The sequence below is a fragment of the Lagenorhynchus albirostris genome, chromosome 19, assembly GCF_949774975.1.
Source record: "Lagenorhynchus albirostris chromosome 19, mLagAlb1.1, whole genome shotgun sequence".
NCBI lineage: Eukaryota > Metazoa > Chordata > Mammalia > Artiodactyla > Delphinidae > Lagenorhynchus > Lagenorhynchus albirostris.
In genome coordinates this window covers 6,368,309-6,395,354 of record NC_083113.1, presented here as the reverse complement: position 1 = coordinate 6,395,354, position 27,046 = coordinate 6,368,309, and the positions used below count along the sequence as shown (strand labels likewise).

At 42.4% G+C, this 27,046-nt stretch overlaps 4 protein-coding genes and 1 pseudogene across 5 annotated transcripts in view; 2 read left to right on the top strand and 3 right to left on the bottom strand.

The window, feature by feature from the left end:
• Positions 1 to 8,294, bottom strand: part of LOC132510139 (zinc finger protein 880-like) — a 29,372-nt pseudogene extending 21,078 nt beyond the window's left edge.
• Positions 1 to 27,046, top strand: part of LOC132509835 (zinc finger protein 525-like) — a 293,110-nt gene that overhangs the window by 110,304 nt on the left and 155,760 nt on the right. The window lies entirely within an intron of this gene.
• Positions 1 to 27,046, bottom strand: part of LOC132509785 (zinc finger protein 160-like) — a 186,542-nt gene that overhangs the window by 80,340 nt on the left and 79,156 nt on the right. The gene's annotated exons all lie outside the window — the stretch shown is intronic.
• On the bottom strand, positions 591 to 18,765 carry LOC132509787 (zinc finger protein 160-like). The gene is made up of 4 exons (XM_060131250.1): positions 18,598 to 18,765; positions 16,186 to 16,276; positions 8,199 to 8,325; positions 591 to 4,586 (listed from the first exon to the last, which is right to left on the bottom strand). The coding sequence occupies exons 2-4, from the start codon at positions 16,198 to 16,200 to the stop codon at positions 3,259 to 3,261; spliced, it is 1,470 nt and encodes a 489-aa protein (XP_059987233.1). The 5' UTR covers positions 16,201 to 16,276; positions 18,598 to 18,765; the 3' UTR covers positions 591 to 3,258.
• Positions 13,046 to 14,222, top strand: LOC132510138 (CDKN2A-interacting protein-like). Its single transcript, XM_060131929.1, is given in 3 exon segments — positions 13,046 to 13,433; positions 13,436 to 14,101; positions 14,104 to 14,222. Coding segments are annotated over 3 exon segments (1,173 nt in total).

Sequence of the window (27,046 nt, the reverse complement as noted above, 5' to 3'; positions counted from 1 at the left end):
AAAATACAATAGAGGAAATCAATAATAGGCTAAACGAGGCAGAAGAATGGATCAGTGAGCTGGAAGACAGAGCGTGGAAATCACGCAAGTCCAGGAAGTGCAAAGAGTCCCATATCCACATAAAAACTACACATTCAAAAAGCATATGAAAAGATGCTCAACATTATGGGTTCTTCCACTTTGTACAGCTCCTTGGAGCACCTGTTTACTAGGTGGGATGCTGCCCAATGCATGAATCATTCAATAAAGCCAATTAGATCTTTAAATTGGATTCAATTTTTGTACATCAATGGAAGTCAGAGTATGAAATTCACTGCTATGCTATTTGCACTACAGCCATCTGAATATCCTGCAACAGAGTGGAGAGAATAACTCAAGTACAATTTATGAGTTTATAACCTCCAACTTGTATGTTATTTGATCCCATATTGGGAAGAAATCGTTATAGATTCTTTCAACACTGAGAACCTAATGGTGCACTCCTAGCTTCTGTTATAAGGTACTGAGGCAGGATAAAACTGTATTGGTAAAAGGAACATAATGCATCCAGGATTTAAAAGATGATTAAATTTTATTACTTAAAACAGGAGACCTACGGTACATTCTCAATAGAACAGTAGCAAAATGTAATGGCAGCAATTAAAATGTGAATCATAAACATACACATACTCCTGGTGCTTCTGATTAAATTTTACTCTGAAGATAACTGCTCTCTTCAATATCCAAAAATTAAGACAATTTCTTTCTTGGTCAGAAATGTAGACAACACATACGCTCACGCAATGGATAAAGTGATTAAGTTTTCTTGTGCATTGTTCCTACCACATAATCAGTCCCTAATAACCTGTCACTATCCTCCCACAGAAAGCCCAGTCCCTGCACGTCCTTCCTGCTTTGTTCATGGTCAGCTGGTAGAGCATTCTGCACTCTACCCACACTGGCTTATCTATGGAAGGGCACCATGAACATAACCATGATGAGTCAAGTCACAGTTTTACACTATTCTCTGCCCCTCCCTGTTGCTAATCCACATGGTATTGAATTTGATAATTCAGGGTCCTTGTTTTTCCAGGGAACATGGATGTGCATGAACCACACCTAATGAAGTGGGCCCCCTCATGTTATTGATTCTTCCCAGAGACCATCAACAAAGGCCTGTAATGAAGAGATAAGATTACCTTCTCACCAAAGCCAAGCTCTTACGGCTCGCTACACAACAGGCCAAAAAATAGAGATACTACTTTTGTGGGCAAGGAATAGTGATGTTATTCTGAAAGCCAGCAGACCGAGAAGCAGACCGAGAAAACGGGGGACTAGCAATGCAAAGAATCACATGTCCTGAGTTAGAGATCAGGCTCTTTATAGTAAAAGGTGAGGGAGTAAAGTCCTGGTTCAGGTCAGATTCCTGTGAAATAAAATTCAACTATTATGACAAGACAGGAGTATTTAAACATTAATTCCTCTCGGCCCTTTGGCCTCCTCTCTCCTCCCACTGTGAACTGTGTATTTGCCTTATGCATCAAAGCAAACCTCCCCCATCAGCAGCATACATACTCAACCATAAAGAGCAACATTCTCCTAGCATCAACAGGAAAACTCCTTAAAAGATAGCATTCCTTCTTGATCTTGTAAGGGTCACATGACCCACTGCAATGATGCTTAGATCTGGATTATGTAAACTGTCAATACGTCATGTGTTGTACCACTCTCTGTCTTACAAAACTTATATAACTGGGCCTTGATTTCTTTTTTTTTTTTTTTTTTTTTTTTGCTATACACGGGCCTCTCACTGTTGTGGCCTGTTCCGTTGCGGAGCACAGGCTCCGGACGCGCAGGCTCAGCGGCCACGGCTCACGGGCCCAGCCGCTCCGCGGCATGTGGGATCTTCCTGGACCGGGGCACGAACCCGTGTCCCCTGCATCGGCAGGCGGACTCTCAACCACTGCGCCACCAGGGAAGCCCACACACCATATTTTAACACATTGTGACTTGAAATGATTCTGCAGTATATAATATCTCAGGTTAACCTCAGAGAACTAAAGACTTGTTTATTCCGAGTATGCATTCTCTGATGTGTGGTCTGTTGAAAAAAGTGCTGAGAAAACTCAACAAATTCATTACATTTGTAAGAATTCCCCCAAACATGAGTTTTTTTGTTAAACGCTGAGAATGCACTGATTCATGAAGAGTTTCCACGTATACACTTTATAACCTGTATGAATTCTCTCATGACACCAAACTTACTGGATGTATCCATATTTACAACATTCATAACATATGAAATCTTGGTCTCCAACATAAATCCTGTGTTCCACAGTTTTGTCCTTCAGTTACAAGCCTTAGCACGCATATTGCTTTGTGTGGTTTCTCTTAAAGATGTGTATTCTGAAGTCCAGTGCATGGGGAGGCCTGGATAAAGCCTCGATTCACATTTCCATGGCTTCTCTTCAACATGGACTCTCTGCTGCTCCCTAATACGTGAACTCAACGTAAAGGTTTTGCCGCACTCATTGCCATTTGGGAGTTATTGTTCCAGTAAAACATACTGTGATGTTTGGGTAAAATCCTTGCCACACACATTACATTTGTGCGGTTTCTCTCCACGATAAATATTCTGGTAATTAAGTACGAGTAAGCAATATATTAAATTTTGACATATTCATTGCATTTTAAAGAATGAAGTATTTGATGACCCCTGAGTTTAAGGCACAACCTAAAAGCTTCGCAAAATTCAGTACATTTGTAACATGCTGTCCAGTGCAGACTACCTGATTATTGGTGTGATGTGAGCCATGAGAACAGATTTCTCACATTCATGGCACTGGTGAGGATTCTTTCCAGAATGCATTATCAACAGCCTGACCACATTAAATACATGTATCTGGGCTCTATCCAGTATGAATACTCTCAGGAAGCCTAAGATGTGAAGATTCATTATATTTTTAAGGGCTCTCACCTGTATACATCAGCTGATGGCAAGTTAGGCCTGAAAACACACTTAAGAACTTACCACATTTATTGCATTTCTCACAGTTCCTTCCAATATGAATTCTGTCATGGATCATAAGGTAAGCACTTTGACTAAACACTTTGAGACACTCATTGCATTTGTAATGTAACACTCCAGTATGAATTATCTGATCATAAGTGAGGCTTACACACATAAAAGCTCTGCCACACTCATGATATTTGTATAGTTTCTTTTCTACTTTGAGATTTAAAGACCTTCCCACATATAATACACTTACACAATTTCTCTCAGGTATGGATTTTCTGATGTTTAGTGAGGGTTGAGACCTCAGTGAACGCTCTTCCACACTCAAAACATTTGAAAGGTCTCTCTACCATATGTACTCTCTGATGACTTGTAAGGTGTGAATTTCGACTGAAGACCTTGCCACACTCATCACATCTGAAAGGCTTCTCTCCAGTATGAACTCTCCAATGAAGTTGAAGATGTGCTTTTTGACTAAAGGCCTTTCTACACTCATTACATGTGTAAGGTTTCTCTCCAGTATGAATCCTCTGATGTTTTGCAAGAGTTGCCTTTTCACTAAAGACCTTGCTGCACTCATTACATTTGTAAGGTTTCTCTCCGGTATGAATTCTCTGATGAGTTGAAAGGTGTGAACTGTAACTAAACAGCTTGCCACACTCATTACATTTATAAGGTTTCTCTCCAGTATGAACTCTCCGATGATCTGCAAGGTTTGATTTTCGACTAAAGACCCTGCCACATACTTCACATTTATATAATTTCTTTCCTGTATGAATTATCTTATGTCTACTGAGGTTTGAGTAGCGATTAAAGGTTTTGTCACACTCGTTACATTTGAAAGGTTTCTCCCCAGTATGAATTCTCTGATGATTTGCAAGGGCTGTTTTTTGACTGAATACCTTGCCGCACTCACTACATTTGTAAGGTTTCTTTCCCGTATGAATGCTCTCATGAACTGCAAGGTGTGACTTTGTACTAAAGCCCTTGACACATACATCACATTTATGTAATATCTCTTCTGAATAGATTATCTGATTATTCCTGACAATTGAGCCATGACTAAAGGTTTTCCCACACTCAGTACATTTAAAATCTCTTTCCCTGTGTGTTTTCTGATCTTGTGTCAGTACTAAAGGATGCATAACATCATTCCCATATACATTAGAAACGTTAGTTTGGACACGAGGAGGAATTCTTTGAAGTGGTGAAAATGAGAAACTATTGTTGATGGACCTCTCAACTTCATTACATTCAGAAATTAACCTGTCAGTTTGAAATACCTGCAGTTTACCCTGAAAGTTTAATCCAAGCCTATTTCCAATGGGCTTGATTTCTGCATCCCTTCTACTATGTGTATCTCTTCTATCAGTGAGATTTCCATTATGGGTTATAGGTATTCCTTTGTAATTTCTTTCATCATCTCTCCAATGACACTCAAAGTCATACATATTTTTCTGGATTTCCGTGAGGTAAAAATGTTTGATTTCACGACTTTTAGATCTTCCCAAGATCACTCTTTGAAATACTTCTCCTGGATCACTGTTCCCTTTGGGTTGTAATTGCTTGACCACATGTATTGGACAGATATCTACAAGACATAAAGAGCCATAGGGATAAATTCAAAATTAACTGTTTCATGTTGAATATATGATATTACACCAAAGGTAATACTTATACCAAACACAGTTGTAAAACTTCCCAACTATGTATTTTTTTTTAATTTTTTTAAAAATTTGAAATTGCCCAATTATGATCTTAAAATTATTAGAAACACTAAAGCAATAGAATTGTTTACTAAAAAAAGAGTTATAAAATACAATTCAAATTGATTTTAGAGGGGACTACTTGCAAACCCGCTATGACAAAAACACTCATACAGGAAAAACGGACGTCAGCTCTCAAAAGAACGCAATTTTTCCACCATGACTCCAAAGCATGTACCAATTTACAGTAAACATACTGCTGTCTCTGAGAAAAATACATTATACTACAGATATATTCTGCATACCTGGTGTACATAAGTAAATGTTAATGAACACACAATATACTGTAATGCTAAAAAATCCAAAACAAGCTTATCTAATAATATGTCGCTGTTTAGAATTATAAAACATATATACCATAGAGAAAAAGAATTCAATAGGACAGTTTTTATGAAAACAAAACATTTTTCTAAATATCTTCTACAAAATGACATACCCATAACAGGCATTCTGCAACATTAATAAGTAAAAAAAAACTTATAGAAATAATGAAAGACTTCAAAAAATTACTAGATACAACATCAACATGCAAAAACCAACTGGGTTTCTAAACATTAAAAATGAACAGGGCAGGGCTTCCCTGGTGGTGCAGTGGTTGAGAGTCCACCTGCCAATGCAGGGGACACGGGTTCGTGCCCCGGTCCGGGAAGATCCCACATGCCGTGGAGCGGCTGGGCCCATGAGCCATGGCCACTGAGCCTGCACGTCCAGAGCCTGTGCTCCGCAACGCGAGAGGCCACAGCAGTGAGAGGCCCGCGTACCGGAAAAAAAAAAAAAAAAAAGAACAATCAAAGCAATTCAATTTACAATAGAATCAAAAAAGAAGAGTACTTAAACATAACATTATACAAGAAGGGAAGGATTTGTAACTACTGCAATTTGCAGTAGTTACAAAATAAAGACATCTGAAACATATTAGAGAAGACTTCTGAATAAAGATAAAGACTTCTGAAACATATTAGAGAAGACATATTAGACATATTAGAGAAGACTTCTGAAACATATTAGAGAAGACACAAATAAATGCAAAGATACCCCAAGTTCATGGATTTGAAGCTGATATTGTCAAGATGTCAATACTAGCCAAAGTTATCAGGATATTCAAAATAATCCCTAGTGTAATCCCAAATCCCAATACCGCTTTGCTGAAGAAACAGATGAATCAATCCTACAATTCCTGTGGAATTTCAGGACACAATGAATAGCAAAAAGAAGCTTGAAAACAAAGTCAGACAATTCACATTTCTTTATTTCAAAACTTTTTCCAAAGCTACACTAATCAAAGCAGTATGGTACTGGCATAAAGACAGAGAGACCTGTGGAACACAAGAGACTGAGAAAAATATTTTCGTGTATAAGGTCAAATGATGTTCCGCAAGGTTGTCAAGACCACATAATGGGGGAAGGGCAGTCTATGGAACAAAAGGTGTTGAGAAAACTGGATATCCACATGCAGAAGAATTTAGTTGGACCATTATTGTATTAACTCAAAATGCTTCAAAGATCTAAACCTAAGTCCCTAGTGAATAAAACTCCTATAAGTAAATTTACAAAAAAAGATTAACATTGGATTCACCAATGATTTATCAGATGTAACAGCAAAAGCTCAGGCCAACAAACTAAAAACAGATAAATTGGACTACATCATAACTATTAACTATTGTGCACTAAACCATACTCAGCAGAGTGAAACAACAATGTATGGTTTAATACAAAATATTTGTAAATCATATATTCAATAATAGTTTAACATCAAGAATATTTATTTAATAAATAAATTTGTTGTTTTTTTTTTTTTAAAAAAGAAAGACCCCAAAATTCCAACTATAGTTTGTGACAAGGAGAGACTCTCCATTGCCAAATGCCTGGAAGCTATCCTGCCATTTTCCAGTGATGTAGTGACATTCAGAGCCAAAATATGTTGCAGAGAAAATAAGATCTGTGCTACTTCCGACTTGACAACTGACACCCTATATTCTCCAGTTAGAATTTGTTCTCAACCAAAAATAATATATTTTTCTTTGATGAGTGATCTTGGGACTTCCCTTGTGGCACAGTGGTTAAGAATCCGCCTGCCAATGTAGGGGACACCAGTTCGAGCCCTGGTCCGGGAACTAAGATCCCACATGCTGCGGAGCAACTAAGCCCATACGCCACAACTACTGAAGCCCGCATGCCTAGAGCCCATGCTCTGCAACAAGAGACGCCACCGCAGTGAGAAGCCCACACACCACAACAGAGTAGCCCCCTCTCACCACAACTAGAGAAAGCCCACGCACAGCGACAAAGACCCAACACGCAGCCAAAAAAAAAATTAAATAATAAAAATAATTTTAAAATTTTTTAAAATTAATAAAAATTAAATAGCAGCCGGTATTTTCCATCTTCTGATTATATCTTCCAAATACAACAGACATGAAACCAGGACAGGGTCAGGGGTTAGACACTAGAGGCATCAGCTTTGATCTATATGGACTAAAAACTGAGCATCCAATAGAATCAAGTCCATAAGGAGAGAAGAGGGGGCTAGACAAGCCAATAACACAGCCCGCCTCATGCTCCTCAAAGTCAAGCAACAACCAGTTCACAGCAGCCAGATGATGAGTGTTGTGGATCTTGATAAAGACCTTGCCTTTGTCTCTATAGGAGCTGCAGCAACACTGGAGGGTGAAAGAATACATTTTACATTTGGAAGGATAGAGTGATAACTCGAGTAGAAGAAAAGTCTCCTCTGAGAGTTTAATAAAGAAACTTTGGTTTTCCCAAAGAACGCTCCACCATGAGAAGCATTTCCCAAACACTATTAATGTTGTGGCTTCCTCTCTGCCCTGAGATCCCACCCGTGTTCACACTTTTAATACATTCCTACCCATTTGGTTTTTTTGCTATTTTCACACCACTCACCAGAGTCCTGGACTCTTCCTCTTGCTCCAAAAATGGAGATAATGTTCAGATCAGAAAAAGAAATTTCTGCTTATCAGAACAAAGAAATGTAAATTGGTGTGGTTTTTCCAAAACCACAGCTCTTTGTTCAGCTGAGGAGTGAGGACATTACAGGTGGGTCAGGAAAAATATTTCACAAATTCATCCACCTCCTCCTTCTAAATGCATTGGGAACAGTGTAATACATATATCTAACACTCTTCCAAGAAATAGTCAGTCAAAGCCACAGGGCAGAAGACAAGAAATTGGATATCTTTTAAAAGTCTGCCATTGAGCTTTATACATAATTAAGCTCTTGAACAACCCCTAATGTAACATGAAATGGGCAGATCATCTGAAGAAAGGGTCAGTTTAAACTCGTGATGCCACATCATGTCTGTGTCAACAGGGCTTTCAGATCACATGAAGAAAACAGGGCCTCCCAAGAAGTACGCAGGGAAAAATGCAAAACACCCAAGGGCAGATCCCAACTTCTAGAGGGAAGTTATCCTCACCCACAGAGATCAGGTTCCTGTAGGTCTCCAACATCACGTCCCTGTACAGGGCCCTCTGACCAGGGTCCAGGCATTCCCACTCCTCCTGAGAGAATTCAATGACCACATCCTTGAAGGTCAACCATTCCTGAAATGAAAATACATTTCAACAACGGGTCATGAGAAGGGTTATCTTCATACAAAATGGAAAGATGAGAGAGGGGTAAGGATCGATTTGGTTCAAGTATATGTTCTGAAAGATCTGTGTTAAGGTATTTGGAGCAAATACTGTGTCCCTTATTTTAAATTCTTATGCTTTTTCATAAGAGATTATCATATCATCCAATAAATATGGATTTGTCATCTTTGTGGAGAATCCATAAAACATATATAAATAATACTAAACAACGGGTTGTCTATGCAGAAGTGTCAGATCTATGTTCTAAACATTGAGTGATATTCAATATTTAAATAAGTTACACTATGAGTGGCAGCTTCAGAGATGACAAAGTCCACAATGGCTTTAAAGAAAACTCAAAATCTTCAATTATGATAATGATAGAAACAGCAATGACTAAAAGTGTTTGAATACTTCCTATAGACAAAACATTACTCAAAATAAGTACTTTACAAGCACGAACTTCTTATCAATATAACAGCTCATTCGAGAAAGATATGTTCCCATCTTACAGAGCAGAAAACTGTGTCAGAGACACAAAGAGAAACTCGAACCAAGTCAAGAAGCTAAGCAATGACACAGCAAGCACCTGAACTCAGGTGGTTGAGCCCTGGAATTGAAGCTTAAAAATCAGTTAAGGAGAGCATTAAAAGTTCACTGACACTTTGTTATACAGCAGAAACTAACACACCACTGTAAAGCAATTATACTCCAATAAAGATGTTTTAAAAAAAAAAAGTACATTGACAGAGGGATCCCTGAGAAAAGCTTTAAAGACATTCAAGGTGAATGACATGGAATAGCATGAAAGGTCATTATAGATGTGGGCACACAAGCACATGCACATAAAATGTTAGTAATCTTACTACTATTTAAACCATTAACGTGATGGTGTAGAAAAAATTCAAGGCCACGGAACATATATATGTGTGTGTATATATATATATATATATATACACCTTGGTTAGGGCATTTATTTCTTTTACTTTGGATTGCAGACACTTGCTTATGTATATGTACCTTAAATCATTAAAACAAGGATTCAAATCTGTTTCATCTCTTCATGTCTTCTATTACTTAAATAGGTCTTTTTTTATTAGTTATCCATTTTATACATATTAGTGTATATATATCAATCCCAATCACCCAATTCATCCCACCACCAAGGCCACGGAATATATTGAAGATATAATTTCAACTGCAAAAAGATATATACTTTTGAAATCATGTCTTTTATCTAAATGAATGGCTTGCACATCCATGGCACCCATCACACAGATCAACACAAAATCAACTGGAACGAGAAGACTTATCTCTTTACATATTTCAGGACCATTTTTTTTATCATCGGTTTTCTTGTTTTCCACTAATAAAAACATTGACACAAAATTAGAGAAGTTTAGTGTTATACACTATTTTCACAGATTAAGAAAATTATCACAGTGGTAAAGTTAAAAACTTCTTGGAGAATTAAAAATCATGACAAAAAAAGCGTATGGAAAAAATATATTGTTATTAAGCAAGAACATTTCACCAAACGTCATGAAAAGTAAACACTTGATACGTATCCTCTGTAATTACAGTGAAATAAAGGGGGCTGGCCAGGGCACCAACCTTTCACCACTGCTCAGTGTGCCTGAGCAGGGACCACTAGAGGAAGTAACAGGAGGAAAAAAGGAAGACCAAGTGTAAGAGACACAGAGAGAGTGTGTCAGACAGTTGGAAATGTGAACATTCACACATCAAATGAGACGGAAAAGCTAAAGGTGAAAGAAAGGAAAAAGATATTCCATGCTAAAGAGAGCAGGGCTGAGTATATTATATCACACAAAACAAAGGCAAAAACTGACAGAAGGCACAAAGGATATTATACAATCTTAAACGAGTCAATTCACTAAGAAGATATAACAGTTATAAATATATACATTAGAGCTTCCCCCCAAATGAAGCAAACGTTAACAGAAATCAAGAGGAAAACAGGGACTTCCCTGATGGCGCAGTGGTTAAGAATCCACCTGCCAATACAGGGGACACGGGTTTGAGCCCTGGTCCGGGAAGATCCCACATGCCGCGGAGCAACTAAGCCCGTGTGCCACAACTACTGAGCCTGTGCTCTAGAGCCTGCAAGCCACAACTACTGAGCCCGTGTGCCACAACTGAAGCCCGCACGCCTAGAGCCCATGCTCCGCAACAAGAGAAGCCACCGCAGTGAGAAGCCCACGCACCGCAACGAAGAGTAGCCCCTGCTTGACGCAACTAGAGAAATCCCACATGCAGCAACGAAAACCCAACACAGCCAAAAATAATTAATTAAAAAAAAAAAAGGGGGAACAGCAGCACAGTTAACAATATGACACTTCAATACCTCCATTTTACTTGAAGGCTATAATAAAAGAGAAATCTACACGGCTAAATGGTTACAACAGAAAGAGAAAAGATCTCCACTCAAGAATTTTTTACATCTCAATGAAGCAGAAAGAGAACAAACTGAATCCAACTTTGGCAGAACAAAAGAGTTAAATAAGAAAGATTCAGGGCTTCCCTGGTGGCGCAGTGGTTGAGAGTCTGCCTGCCGATGCAGGGGACACGGGTTCGTGCCCCGGTCCGGGAGGATCCCACATGCCACGGAGCGGCTGGGCCCGTGAGCCATGGCCGCTAAGCCTGCGCGTCCGGAGCCTGTGCTCCGCAACGGGAGAGGCCACAATGGTGAGAGGCCCGCGTACCACAAAAAAAAAAAAAAAAGGAAGATTCAGATCCTACAAACCCACTCGTAAGCATATATCGGGAGAAAACCATAATTCGAAAAGATACATGCACCCCAATGTTCACTGCAGCACTATTTACAATACCCAAGACATGTAAGCAACCTAAATGTCCACTAACAGATGAATGGATAAAGATGTGGTGTATGCATGTGTGTGTGTGTGTATATATATATATGTGTGTATATATATATACACACACACACACACACATATACACATACACGATGGAATATTACTCAGCCATAAAAACAAATGAAATAATGCCATTTGCAGCAAAATGGATGGAACTAGAGATTATCACACTAAGTGAAGTAAGCCAGACAGAGAAAGACAAATATATCACTTATATGTGAAACTGAAGGAAAGAAGATACAATTGAACTTACATATGAAACAGAAATAGACCCACAGACATAGTAAAGAAAGTTAGGGGTGACCAAAGCAGAAGGGAGGGGCATAAATTAGGATTTGGTATTAACATATACACACTATTTTGTATAAGATAGATAACCAACAAGGACCTACTATATAGCACGGGGAACCATACTCAGTATTTTGTAATAACCTATAAGGGGAAAGGATCTGAAAAAGAATATATATAAAATTGAGTCATTTTGTTGTACACCCAAAACTAACCAAACACTGTAAACCAACAATACTGCATATAGGGATATATGTGTATGTATAGCTGATTCACTTTGTTATAAAGCAGAAACTAACACACCATTATAAAGCAATTATACTCCAATAAAGATGCTAAAAAAAAATACTTCAGTAAAAAATTGCTAAGTAGTTCGACATCACTAATTATTAAAGAAATGCAAATCAAAACTACAATGAGCTATCACCTCACACCAGTCAAAATGGCTACCATCAAAAAATCCACAAACAGGGCTTCCCTTGTGGCACAGTGGTTGAGAGTCCGCCTGCCGATGCAGGGGACACGGGTTCGTGCCCCGGTCCAGGAAGATCCCACATGCCGCGGAGCGGCTAGGCCCGTGAGCCATGGCCACTGAGCCTGCGCGTCCAGAGCCTGTGCTCCGCAACGGGAGAGGCCACAACAGTGAGAGGCCCGCGTACCGCAAAAAAAAAAAAAAAACAAGAAAAAACCCCACAAACAATAAATGCTGGAGAGGGTGTGGAGAGAAGGGGACACTCCTGAACTGCTGGTGGGAATGTAAATTGGTAGAGCCACTATGGAGAAGACTATGGAGGTCCCTTAAAAAAAAAACAAAAATAGAGCTATCATATGACACTGCAATCCCACTCCTGGGTATATATCCAGAGAAAAACATGGTCCGAAAGGATACATGCACCCCAGTGTTCACTGAAGCACTGTTTACAAGAGCCAAGGCATGGAAGCAACCTAAATATCAACAGAATAATAGATAAAGAAGATGTGGTACGGGGCTTCCCTGGTGGCGCAATGGTTAAGAATCCACCTGCCAATGCAGGGGACACAGGTTCGAGCCCTGGTCCGGGAAGATCCCACATGCCACGGGGCAACTAAGCCCACGTGCCACAACTACTGAGGCTGCGCTCTAGAGTCCGTGAGCCACAACTACTGAGCTCACATGCCACAACTACTGAAGCCCATGCACCTAGAGCCCATGCTCCGCAACAAGAGAAGCCACCGCAATGAGAAGCCCACGCACTGCAATGAAGAGTAGTCCCCACTCACCGCAACTAGAGAAAGCCCGCGTGCAGCAACAAAGACCCAAGGTGGCCAAAAATAAATAATAAAATAAAATTAAAATAAAGAAGATGTGGTACATATATACAATGGAATATTACTCAGCCATTAAAAAGAATGAATTAATGCCATTTGCAGCAACATGGATAGACCTAGAGATTGTCATACTGAAGTAAGTCAGACACAGAAAGAAATATCATATGGTATCACTTATATGCGGAACCTAAAAAGAAATGATACGGAGCTCTGGTACCCTGAGTCAGAATAGCTCCACAAGTGATGGAGAGCGATCTGTTTCCAGCCAAAGCAGCAGCAGCATTCCCTCTCAGGTAACAACGGTAGGGTCTGGAAAAATTTCTGAACCAGAAGCTCCAGATAAACATGATTCAGCGTCCTATGTTTCTTCGTTGTTGAAATCCAGTGTGAACAGTCATGTGACCCAATCTACTGATTCCAGAGAACAAAGTGGATCCCCGAAAAAGAGTGCTTTGGAAGGCTCTTCAGTCTCAGCCTCTCAAAGCATTTCAGAGATTGAGGTGCCCTTGTTGGGCTTCTCAGGAAGCTCAGAAGTAGAGTTGCCACCGTTGTCTTCTAAACCTAGTTCAGAGACAGCTTCAAGAGGTTAATTCCCAGAACTAGTTCAGAGGCAAGTGTTTTGTCATCTGTTTCTAAAAACAGTTCCTCATCAGGCACATCTTTACTAACCCCCAAAAGCACCACCTCAGCAAACACGATGCTGACTTCCAAAAGCACTTCACAGGTAGCTGCATCACTGTTAGCTTCCAAGAACAGCTCCCAGACCAGTGGCTCTCTGGTTTCCAAAAGCACTTCCATAGCAAGTGTGTCCCAGCTGGCTTCTAAGAGTAGTTCTCAGACCAGCACGTCACAGCTGCCTTCTGAAAGTACTTTGCAATCGAGCGAGAGTTCTGTCAGATTCTCTTGTTGCAAGTTAACCAATGAAGATGTGAAACCGAAGCAGCCTTCTGTCAATAGACTGTACAAAATGGTGGCATGGAAGTTGGTGGCCGTTGGTGACTTCAGTCCCAGCATGAATCATGGAGAGCTCCTAAACGCAGCTATCAAGGCTCTGAAAGCAACACTGGATGTGTCTCTTGTCCCACTAATAGAGCTGGCAGATCTGCCTCAAAATAAGAGCTCTCAAGAAAGTATTGTTTGTGAACTGAGATGTACGTCTGTGTATTTGGGCACTGGCTGTGGAAAAAGCAAAGAAAACGCAAAAGCAGTTGCGTCAAGAGAAGCCTGGAAGTTATTTCTCAAGAAAAAGATGGTGGTAAAATATGTAAAAGGAAATACAGAGGCAGTGAAACAGAAGACTTAGTACTCCTCGATGAAGAGTCAAGGCCTGTAAACTTACCTCCAGCATTAAAACATCCTCAAGAATTACTATAATACGTCCAAAATATCCCTGCGTACAATATCTGGTATTTGAAGAGAAAAACTTGCTTACTTTTGTATAATATGAAACACAGGCTTTCACAAATGTTGTATTGCTTTTTTCCAGTTTTGCAGAAAATCTACATTCTAGTTCTCTTCATACAGTGGAAGTTGTAAATAACTTGTGAATGACAGTATACATTAAAAGGTTTATGCATTAACAGCATACCAATATGCTGTTTTATTTGCTGAAGAAAATACTGTCTTCTATTTCTAATGACACATTAGGTAGAATGTGTAATTCTGTAGTCTTAATTTTTGTACTACTTTGAATTTGGTGAAAATGTATTGTCTACCATGCTTTATTTTTCTAGCTGAATAATCCTTCACATCAAAGAAAAGGCGACCATAGTATTTGAATGTCTGAAAGTCTGTGAAGCTTAAGGTTTTAAGAATGTTGCCCATAATGCTGAACATGTCTGTTAAAGAATAAAAGAGAAAATAGTTGCCTCAGACTAAAAAAAAAAAAAAGAAATCCAAAGATACAAATAAATCTATACTCATGGACTGGAAGTCTCAAAACTCTTGAAATGTCCAAACTACCCAAACTGTTCTACATATTCAATGCAACCATTATCAAAATCACAATGGCAATTTTTGCAGAAATAGAAGGAACACAGGCCAGACACCACAGAAACTCGAGGGACCGCAAATTGCCAAAACACTCTTGAATAAGAAGAAAGATGGAGGCCACCCTTTAATTTTCAAAACATATTATAAAGTAATCAAGATGGTGTGGTACTGGCATAAACACAGATATATAAACCAATGGAACAGAAGAGAACGCTCAGAAATGATCCTTTGTATATATTTAAAATCTACTGATACTAAGGATGCTAAGACTACACAGTGGAAAAAAGACACCTGCCATTAACAAATGGTGCTGGGAGGGCTTCCCTGGTAGCATAGTGGTTAAGAACCTGCCTGCCAATGCAGGGGACATGGGTTTGAGCCCTGGTCCAGGAAGATCCCACATGCTGCAGAGCAACTAGAGCCCACGAGCCACAACTACTGAGCTGGCGTGCCACATGCCTAGAGCCCATGCACCACAACAACAGAAGCCCATGCACCACAACAAAGAGTAGCCCCCGCTTGCCACAACTAGGGAGAAGCCTGCGTGCAGCAAAGAAGACCCAATGCAACCAAAAATAAATAAATAAATAAATAAAATTTGTAGCAAAACAAAACAAATGGTACTGGGAAACTGGATGCCTGGATGTGATAAACAATGAAGAGGAAACCTTACCTTCATCAAACGTAAAAATTTCTCTGTGCCAAAGAACAAAACCAGCACAGTGAAAATACAAAATCTGAAGAATGAATGTGATGAAAGTGATTTAAGGAATTTCCACCTCTCAGACATTTAGACTGATTTCATAGTTTGAAATAGATGATGGAATAAAACACCCTCTATCACTGATGTCTGGTTCTGAATTTTTCATTCTGTTCCCAATCATTAAGATTCTGAAGTCAGTGACTCACTCATTTAGCTTAATTGCCTTAGAAAAAGTCAGAACAAATTTCCCCTTGTTGGTCTACTCCCAGATTTTACCAGGTATTGTGCACCAGTAACTGACTTTCATGTGCAGTTTCTTTATCCTGGTTTACGGAGAGCAGACAGTCCATCCAGATGGGGCCCTAAACAACCCCTCCCACCCAATAGCACTGACGCTCTGCCTGAATCTGTGGGTGTGAAGCCCTGCCCAGCACTGCACCCAGTGGAGCCTCTTCACAAGTTCCAGGTCACTGGGTCATGGGGAGACGGGATCTAAGTGGAGATGACAGGCCCTGAGGGAAGGACCCGTGTGAGTGTGAATGTACAGGTGTCAGGCAGGATACTTCAGAGTCAGAGATTAGCGAGTCCAAAGGGCATTTCAGGAAGGACAGACAGAAGAAACAACTGAGAACATGACTTTACCTGAGAAAGAGCCATTTCTGACTCCTTTTCTTTCCTCTTCCTCCTCTTCAGGGCTTCTTCCTCAGACAACGTTGAGTCTTTAGAGGTTGACCTTGAAAGTTGAAAACAGGCTGTTTAATGCTTGGAATCGACACACCCCCTTCCTGAGTCACCACCACACACACAGGGAAGCCCTCAGCATGTGGAACAGACGGTCCTCTGCTGCCCACTGTCCCAGGAGGGGCTCAGGACAGTAAACTCGTAAAAGACCAACAGGTGAGTTTTCCCACCCTTTCTTCAGATCTCGCTCCCCTCCTGGTGAGGCCCTCACGTACCCAGCAGCAGCGGGCACCTCAGCTGGACCCAACGATCCCCTGCAGGTCACAGACCAGCCCTGATCCATCCCCACGCAGAGCAGAGCCCTCACCCTCAGCCCAGAGCTCAGCCCTCAGGAACGGGGGGACCCAGAGTCATGATGCTCAATGCTGGACCCAGATTAGAATTAATGGGGGCACCTTAAATATTATTGAGCTTTGGCCTCACACCGACGATCTGAAGAAGAATCCCTCATTAGAGGGTACAAAACATGTATATGCAAAATGCCTCATCGATCTAATATGAAGCCTGGGTTGAGCACCACTCAGCAGTGGCAAGGCCAGCACAGCCCTCACTTTCTTTTTCTTTCCCAGCTTAACTGAGGTAGAATTGATGAGTAACAACCGTGGACATGTGAGGCATATAATGTGATTACTTGATAGATGTATATTCACTGTGTAATAATTATCACAATAGTTTACACTTCCATCAACTTACAATTACCATTTAATTTCTGTGTAGTGAGAACACTTGAGTGTTACGCTCAGAGCAAACTCCAAGTATACAGAAACACAGTGTGATTAACTATAGTCTGCATGCTGTACATTAGATATACATGTGGTACTTTTTCATCTTACAACTGAACGTTTGTAACCTCTGACCAACATCTCCCCATTTACCCCACCATCCAACCCCTCCTAATACCCTTTATACTCTATGACCCTATGAGTAAGACATTTCTACTTTCCACCTATAATATCTGTCTTTTTCTGTCATAATAATGTCATAATTTACGGCTGAAATAAATTTTCTATATCCATTCATTTGTCAGACATTTTAGTTCTTTCTACATCTTGGCTGTTGTGAATAATACAGTAATGTTCATTGCAGTGCAAATATTTCCCTCGCTATAATGATTTCATTTCCCTTGGATATCTAGCCAGAGGTGGATAACATAAGCAGATAAACTTTAAATGTTTTACATTCTAAAGCAACAAATTAAAATATCACAACTTAATCACCCATATCCAAAGAACTCACCCCCCATCTGTATCCAGTTTCCCCCTCTACCTGACTACTATGTGTTTCTATTTCATTCTTTATCTATCTCCCTATTTCTCTCTTTGTTCCCCTCTACTCTCCTGCTGTGTCTGCCCTGCTATTTATTTTATCACACCTGTCCTGCCCCACTACTCTGCAACTCGTTCCCCCTCTCGTTGCTCTTTACGCCCAACTTTTCTGATTGTCCTAAATATCCATATATTTCTGCCTCTTTCTTCCTCCATCTCCGCTCCCGCTCTGCCCTCCAGGTTACATTCCTTCTACTCCTGTTACACTCCCACTCTATGGCACCCCAGACGGCTATGCTTCCTTCCTGCTCTGTCTTCCTCTGCTCTTCTACTCAACACCTGTCCTCTGTGTCTCTCCCAGGACCACGATGCTCCGAAGGCCTTACTTCTAACTCTTTTATCCTCTCCTCGCACTCTCTGTGAAGGGCTCTCACCACTGCTGTCCCTCCTGCTACAGCTGACGCAGGGCCCCTGTCCCCATGTTGCTCTCCAAACCCAGGAGATCACACTCCTTTATTCACTTCTCTATTTTATCCACCCGCTACTTTAAGAGCTAAATCTGTTTCATTTTACTATCCCTTTGAGAACAATTTCCAGCGAGATGAACTTGTGACGGAAGAATACTGGGTGTCACACGGTTGGCCCTGGTCACCTCCCCCTACACAGGGTGAGCGGGAGCTGACTAGAAGAGGAGGCTTGCGGAGCACAAGTACCGGCCTGAGAAGACGCGAGGACAGAGGCGCTGGGAGGGAGGGAGAGGGTCTCCGGAGGGGGGCGGGGTCTCCAGAATCCCGGGACCCGGGAGAGGACGCGGCCTGTCCGGGAGCGCGGCGGCCGGCGCTGCCCTCCGGGGCGGGAGAGAGAGCGAAGCTGCGGGCGCGCGAATCCACCTCGCAGAAGGGGACTTTACAAGGGGCAGGCGGAAGTAATAAAGGATTGTAAGCAGGAAAATGTCGCGAAAGGCGGTGTCTCAGTGGACCGAAGGCCGAAAAGCAAAGGGCAAGGACCCTCACAGCGATTTCAAACCCAAAGGAAATTAATACTCGACCTGTTACGGCGACTTCTGGATTTACTTGGGGCGGACGGCGGGCGCTGGGCTATTACGCCCGCAGAACCTCGGAGACCCTAAAGATGGAGTAAGGGGGACCGCGCAGCACAGACTTAACACTAGAAGGAAAAATTTAAGCTCCGCTGTGCGACCTTCACTCTCAGGTCTCCGCTTCCGCTTCCGTAAGAAACTGCGCACGCAGCGCGTACTTCAGAGGCGAGGCTTCTAGGCGGGACTTGGGCGGAGCGCTGAAGGTGAGAGGCGGGGCGAGGAGAGTCCCGGTCTGAGCCCGAGAGCCCGAAAGGCGGGACAGGGGGTAGGGGGGGCAGTCAGGGAATGGTGCTTCCCAGTACTTTGAAACCCCTTAAGTTACTGGCTGTTACAGTTTTCAGGTAAAAGCTTACAGCTTTGGGGATCAGTTATGTTGGAAACTAGGATGTTTCCTCCTAACAAGTAGAAAATGATTTTAATAAAAAATTGTTTTTGCCAGCATGTTGCTCACAAGTCCTGCTCCTGAGGCTCAAGCAATTCAGTGGTTGGGAACTTGGGTCTCCAAGTGGTAGCTGTGGGGCAGTCATTGGATGTGGAACATTTCCTGCAATTAGTATTAATTTAAGCAGTTTAAGCAAACAAGAGCTTGACTTGTCTCTGTATTACAAACTAGAATAAAAAATACAAAACTCTGGGACTTCCCTGCTGGCGCAGTGGTTAAGAATTCGCCTGCCAATGCAGGGGACACGGGTTCGAGCCCTGGTCCAGGAAGATCCCACATGCCACGGAGCAACTAAGCCCATGCACCACAACTACTGAGCCTGCGCTCTAGAGCCCACAGGCTGCAACTACTGCAGCCCACATGCCACAACTACTGAAGCCCGTGCTCCTAGAGCCTACGTGCCGCAACTACTGAAGCCCGCATGCCACAACTACTGAAGCCCACGCTCCTAGAGCCTGAGCTCTGCAGCAAGAGAAGCCACCACAATGAGAAGCCCACACACCACAATAAAGAGTAGCTCCCACTCACCGCAACTAGAGAAAGCCTGCGCGCCACAAGGAAGACGCAAGGCAGCCAAAAATAAATAAGTAAATAATAAATAAATGCAAAACTCTCCCTGGGAAGAATGGGCCATTTCATACGACACCCTGCAGAACAACTTGTCCTTTCTGTTTCTTATTCAGCCAGGAGGCCAACTCAACACTGCTCAGTTCCAGAGACTCAGGGACAAAACCCAGGGTCTGGGCTTCCCTGGTGGCGCAGTGGTTGAGAGTCCACTTGCCGATGCAGGGGATACGGGTTCGTGCCCCGGTCCGGGAAGATCCCACATGCCGCGGAGTGGCTGGACCCGTGAGCCATGGCTGCTGAGCCTGTGCTCCGCAACAGGAGAGGCCGCAGGGGTGAGAGGCCTGCATACCGCAAAAAAAAAAAAAAAAAAAAAAAACAGGGTCTGAGACTGGAGGACTAAGGTATGTGATAACTTCTGTCAGTAATGTTTACTCTTTTTTTTAAATTTTTAATTTTTAAATTAAAAACATTTTTACTAACCATTGCTTTAAAAAGAGCAATACATTTTTAAAAACTGATATAAATTACATTGTTCTTTTGTTACTGAGTCTAAGCCCCTACTGCTCGCCACATGACAGGCCAACGATCAACAGACGAGTCGTTGGGACAAGGAGTAACGACTTTATTCAGAAAGACAGCAAACCAAGAAGATGGTGGGCTCATGCCCCCAAAGAACCATCTTGCCTGAGTTAGAATTCAGGCTCCTTTTATACTAAAAGGGGAGGCAGTAAAGTCAAACACTTCCTGGTTTCCATCAGCCTCCAGAGGGGGATGTGTCAATTTCTTCCTCCCTGCAGTCATTCACAGGTGGGCCTGGTCAGGAGGTTTCCTTTGAGCTAAACAAAGGTATTTTACCTTAAGGCTCATGACCTGGGAGGCAGGGTTCCCAGAGATGGGCCATTATGTATATTTTAAGCTTCTAGGCAACATCCCTTCAGTGATGAACTTGTAATAGAATACAAAGTGTTCTTCCCTATTACAATTCCCCACTGTCAATTTCCATCCCACAATCTTGTGGGAAAAGGAATGAAGACCCTTCTGCTGAACAGAGGTGAGGAATATTCCTTAGAATCTTTAGTTAGTCCTTTTTATCTACAACTATTTAAACCTGATGAAACCTCTTAGCAGTTTCTTGTCTAATTCGTAACTGAACTTGGGGTTTTGGCTCCAGTTCAATACATATACTAAATTCCGGTGCTATTTCTTTGGACACAATTAAACAAATTGGTTGCCCCTTCTCCAATGGGCAATGGAGATGGAATTCCCATCTACTTCGGTTGGATGGGCAGACCTGTTGGAGGTATACTCATGAATAAATAGAGCCCAAAGTTTTAATGTGATTGGCCACCGCTAGGTCTTTAGCATTTATAGATTCTCCTGCCTGGGAACACACCTGCAAGGCCTGCCATACAGTATTCTAAAGCGGCTTAATTTAAGCCTGCTTCTGGGAGCCACTGATCCATAGCAGAGCAACTGGCAAGGCCTCATCCCAAATTCAGTGTCTCTTGACATGTTTTAGCGATGTTCCTTTTTAATGTACGATTCATTTTCTTGGTTTTTCCTGTTGATTATGGTCTCCAGGATGAATGCAGTTTTAATGCCTTCTTCCAAATCCGGGGATAATATCCCTTAGAAGGGCTTTAACCACTTCAGAGATTTTCTGTCCGTGGGATATGCTTCCACCCATCCTGAAAAAGTGTCCACACAAACACTAGCAGGTTATCTGAAATTTCTTGCAGTTCAAGGCATTTGAGGACAGTCTGTTTTTCAGTCCTGGGTTGGGCAGTTTCCTCTGTGTTGAGTCCCCATCTGTGGAGGTCTGACAGCAGTCTTTGGGTCATTTTTAAGACCTTGCGGGAAAGAGCTTTGTCTCCTTTCCAGGGATTTTCATGAGCCCCATCTGTAGGCTTAAATTAAAGCGTGTTCTGGTGGGACTCCGATGTCAAGCTATTCTGGTGGAAAAACTTCAGGGTGAGGTCTATCAGAAAGTTAATCAGGGCTTCCCTGGTGGCACAGTGGTTGAGAATCTGCCTGCCAATGCAGGGGACACAGGTTCGAGCCCTGGTCTGGGAAAATCCCACATGCCGCAGAGCAACTAGGCCCGTGAGCCACAGCTACTGAGCCTGTGCATCTGGAACCTGTGCTCCGCAACAAGAGAGGCTGCGATAGTGAGAGGCCCGCACACCGCGATGAAGAGTGGCCCCCACTTGCCGCAACTAGAGAAAGCCCTCGCACAGAAAGAAACGAAGACCCAACACAGCCATAAATAAATAAATATTTAATTTTATTTAAAAAAAAAAAGAAAGTTAATCAGCTCATTCCCCACTGTCAATTTCACCCCCAACTTCTGTGGGGAATTAGGTGCCTCAAGTCCAAGGGAGCCCCTGGGCCTCTTCATTCAGTGTTCCTCCCTTTCTACCATGAGAGGTTCTTGTCTTTTATCGTTCTTCTTCTGTTTTAGCCGAGGGCAACCTTCTCCAATGTTCCCCCTCCTTCCAGTAAGCACATTGTTCCTTCCCCAGTGGGCGCTCACCTCTCTTCAGGTTACTCGCCTTCCGGGAATCCAATGCCACTGTCAAAAGAGTGGCGTGTCGTTTTGCATCTTCATTTTTCTGTTGTTCCCTGTTGAACACTTTAAAAGCAACATCTACCAACTGAGGAGGGTTCACTCCAAATGTACCATCTAATTTTTCCAACTTTCTCCTGATATCGGAGGCACTTTGCCCCAAAAGGTCAAATGTACTATTCTAATATTTTCAGGGGCCTCAGGATCTGCATTAGTATGACGTCTGTAGGCCTGAGGTCTTCATTTGTTTTGCTAAATGTTGCTCAAACTCTTTTGCTTTGGTTTCCCTTTTCAAGGCCCTGCCAAGGTGCACTTATGAGTGGTGCTATAATAAGGGCCTTCTTCCCTGACTGGGGTCCCAATTCGGTTCAGCTGTGGGTGCTTCCGAGTGGGCTTCAGGTGTAGGGGATCCTCCCTATAAGGAGGGCTGCGATCTTATGAGGACTGCAATCTTTCCAATTAAACAAGTCTGAGAAACCCAGCCGGCTATTCATTTGCATTTACGCCCCCTATGAGATAACGGCGTAAGGGGAACTGCCCGTCCCGGAAATGGCTCCTGGCCCAAACTGGGTGCCCTGTCGGGTCTCAGATGGCAATACCAGACCAAGTCCCCGTACCCCTGAAACTAACACAGGATTTTCTATCTGACCCCTATAAGGGGCTGTCCTGGGCCTCAGTGTAAGGAATACGGGCTGGATAGGAATGGAAAGTGGTAGAAGGGGTGTATATAGTGGCATAATTGTCAGAGCAGCTGGGACAGCTAGCTCAGCCAGAGGAGTTAAGGTTTGGAGCAACATATCCTCACGCTCATTCCCTACTTTTTTGTATTTTCCCTGATAATACTACCAATCCTTGTGCATAAAGGATTTCATCATTCTTCCCTGCTTTTTCACAAAATACCTACAGAGTCATTCAACAGCCACTGTAAAACTATAGATAACAATTGATCATATAACCATTAAAAGGTCGAATTTCTTTTTAAGAGGGTATTAAATCATTTGTTGATTACACATGATAATGGATGACACACAAGCTTCATTCCCATCTCTAACTTTATCTGGTATCATAATTCAATTTAGATATATTGCACAGGATGTGCCAACAATCATATTAATAACCAAAAAACTCCATGACTTTGCTTGGGTGACCCTTTTAACGGTGAACTCTAGGTCACGACACAGTAACGGTCAGTTCATAGCTTCTCCACCAAAGCAGGTTGTAAATAAACTTTGAATGGAACCTGGCATCACCCTGAAGGAATTCTAACGTCACACTGTTGGGGTAGTTTACCAAAATGGCTTCAGAGTAAACTAACTACACAGCACATTAAAAAAAAAACACACATTTATTCAGCATCATGATCAGACTATTACATTTAGCAATCAACAGCATGGGTGCAAAAAAAAAAAAATCTACATTAAAACCCTTTGTTGGAATGCTTTACACTTTCCACAGAACAAAAACTAAAGTAACCTGTTAGGGCTTCCCTGGTGGCGCAGTGGTTGAGAGTCCGCCTGCCGATGCAGGGGACGCGGGTTCGTGCCCTGGTCCGGGAAGATCCCACATGCCGTGGAGCGGCTGGGCCCGTGAGCCATGGCCACTGAGCCTGCGCTTCTGGAGCCTGTGCGTCCGGAACCTGTGCCCCGCAACGGGAGAGGCCACAACAGTGAGAGGCCCGCGTACCGCAAAAAATAAATAAATAAAATAAAATAACCTGTTATACAATTAGCCACAAATACAGTCCTCGAGTTTTTTCCCCACACACGAGTACTGTCTAAAACATGTCTTCTTTGTAGCAGTTAGGCCTGGCCACCACTGTGCTTGGCTGAGTTCACAAATCTTTTGTAACCTGGAGTTTCCCCGTCGCTTCTGTCTCTCCTCTCCTGCTAAGCTTTGTTTCCCGGGAGTAGTTAAAACCTTCTGCCCCCACCACAGCTCCTGCTGCGGCTGGAACCGCCACAGCCACCTTGGTTTTGTGGTTTGGCAAAGTATTGGTCTCCACCACCACAGGGGCCAGCACTTCTGCCTCCAAAGTTTCCTCCTTTCGTGGGTCCAAAATTTGCAGATTGTTTGTTGTAACTGCCAGAATCATTGTAGCTTCCACCACCTCCAAAATGGCTTCCATCATTACCCAACCCATTATAGCCATCCCCACTGCCACCATATCCCCCGCCACCGCGGCTGCCACCAAAGGCACCTCGGCCACTGAAGGCTCCTCCACGACCAAACCTGTCATTCGCACCAAAACCCCCTCCACGACTACCACCAAACTTTCCAGAACCACTTCGACCTCTTTGGCTGGATGGGGAACTAGCCATCTCTTGCTTAGATAGGGCTTTCCTTACTTCACAGTTGTGGCCATTCACCGGGTGGTATTTCTGACTGACAGTCTTGTCTACAGAGTCATGGTCATCAAAGGTTACGAAAGCAAAGCCTCTCTTTTTGCCACTACCTTGGTCAGTCATGATTTCAGTCACTTCAGTTTTCCCATACTGTTCAAAATAATCTCTTAGGTGATGTTCTTCAGCACCTTCTTTAATGCCACCAACAAAAATCTTTTTCACAGTTAAGTGGGCACCAGGTCTTTGAGAATCTTCTCTTGAGACGGCCCTTTTTGGTTCCACAACTCTTCCATCCACCTTGTGTGGCCTTGCATTCATGACTGCATCCACCTCCTCCACAGTGGCGTATGTGACAACCCCGAAGCCTCTGCAGCGCTTGGTGTTTGGATCCCTCGTGGCCACCCAATGTGTGAGCATTCCCCGCTGCACAGAATGGCTCCTCAGACACTCATCAGTTGTTTCAAAGCTCAAACCTCCGATAAAGAGCTTCTGCAGGGCTTCCCTGGTGGCACAGTGGTTGAGAGTCCGCCTGCCGATGCAGGGGACACGGGTTTGTGTCCCGGTCCAGGAAGATCCCACATACCGCGGAGCGGCTGGGCCCGTGAGCCATGGCCGCTGAGCCTGTGCGTCCGGAGCCTGTGCTCTGCAAAGGGAGAGGCCACAACAGTGAGAGGCCCGCGTACCGCCAAAAAAAAAAAAAAAAAAAAAAAGTCAGACCAATGAACAGTTTTTCTTTTACACCCAGAGGTCAACAAGGTAGGAAAGCCCCCATATGGAAGAGTGGATGATTAGGTGGCCTGAGGCTACATTCTCAGGGGATGTTTTACACTAAAGTCTCCTACTTGGAGGAGATGTTCAGGCAGTGCTGTTGTTCTGAATTACAATGCTCAAAAGCGGTCTAAAATAGTGACCTTGGGAGGGGAGAAAAGCCTACTAAATTTTGATTAAATCATGGTAACGGGGCTTCCCTGGTGGCGCAGTGGTTGAGAGTCCGCCTACCAATGCAGGGGACACGGGTTCGTGCCCCGGTCCGGGAGGATCCCACATGCCACGGAGCGGCTGGGCCATGGCACGTCTGGGGCCTGTGCTCCACAGCGGGAGAGGCCGCAGCAGTGAGAGGCCCGCGTAACATAAAAAAAAAAAAAAAAAAATCATGGTAACGGTCATTGTACCCAGTGATCACTGAGGACAACTGAGGATGACACTGAGGCTGGGAATTTGGAGTATTCCTATCTGGCTGGTTCCTAAGGAAACAAGGGAGCTATCTTGAGTCACACTAAAATTGACAGGGAGGTGTAGTTCTTAGCTAAGTAAGCTGTTTCCTTTAGCACAAAAGAAGAAAAGGAGCTCTTTAACCTTTGATATTTTCAAGTTACAGAGTTTAAGTAAAGTCTAACATTTTCACTCCGTAATATGACAGAAAGCGAAATTCAAAAAATAATAAATACATGTGTTATATTTGAATAAAGGAATATTAGAAAATTTAAACTAATACTGGTAATAACAAACTTGCCCAGGAACCTTAGCGTTTATGACTTTGGATGGCATTGAAGGACCCTTCATACTCATTGTGCCTGTGTTGTGACTCTCCCTGTCACATACAAGAGAAATCATTAAGTGCTGAAATATGTTGCTCTAAATCACCAAGTCAGAAATCTATGAACCATAAACTGAACAAAATCCTAGAGGATATTTTCAGACCAAAATTTAGTCTTAACTGAGCTCATCCAGTTCCGAGGCTTCCTCATTCAGAGGAAGGCGGCACCATGAAATAGGGCAATTTCAGTGAGATTATTTACAAATATTTGATCATGATAAACCAGTTGGAAGTTTTATAACTGAAAACACAAAGCCCTTTAAGGGTAGTTAGACAATGAACGTAATATATTTGCAATTGAATTAAAAACAAATGAATCTACTATACAAGTGTACTTATTTACAAAACAGAAATAAACTCAAAAACATAGAAAACAAACTTATCATTACCAAAGGGGAAAGTGGGGGAGGAATAAATTAGAGTTTGGGATTAACAGATATACAGCACTATATATCAAATAGACAAAAAACAAATACCTACTGTACAGCACAGGGAACTAAAATCAATATCTTGTAATATCCTATAATGCATTAGAATCCAAAACAGAATATATATATCTGAATCACTTTACTGTACATCTGAAACTAACACAACATGGTACATCAGCTATACTTCAATAGAAATAAATAAGTATGGAGGCGCCTTAAAAAACTACAAATAGAACTACCATATGACCCAGCAATCCCACTACTGGGCATATACCCTGAGAAGAGCAAAATTCAAAAAGAGTCATGTACCACAATGTTCACTGCAGCTCTATTTACAATAGCCAGGACATGGAAGCAACCTAAGTGTCCATCGGCAGATGAATGGATAAAGAAGATGTGGCACATATATACAATGGAATATTAGCCATAAAAAGAAATGAAATTGAGTTATTTGTA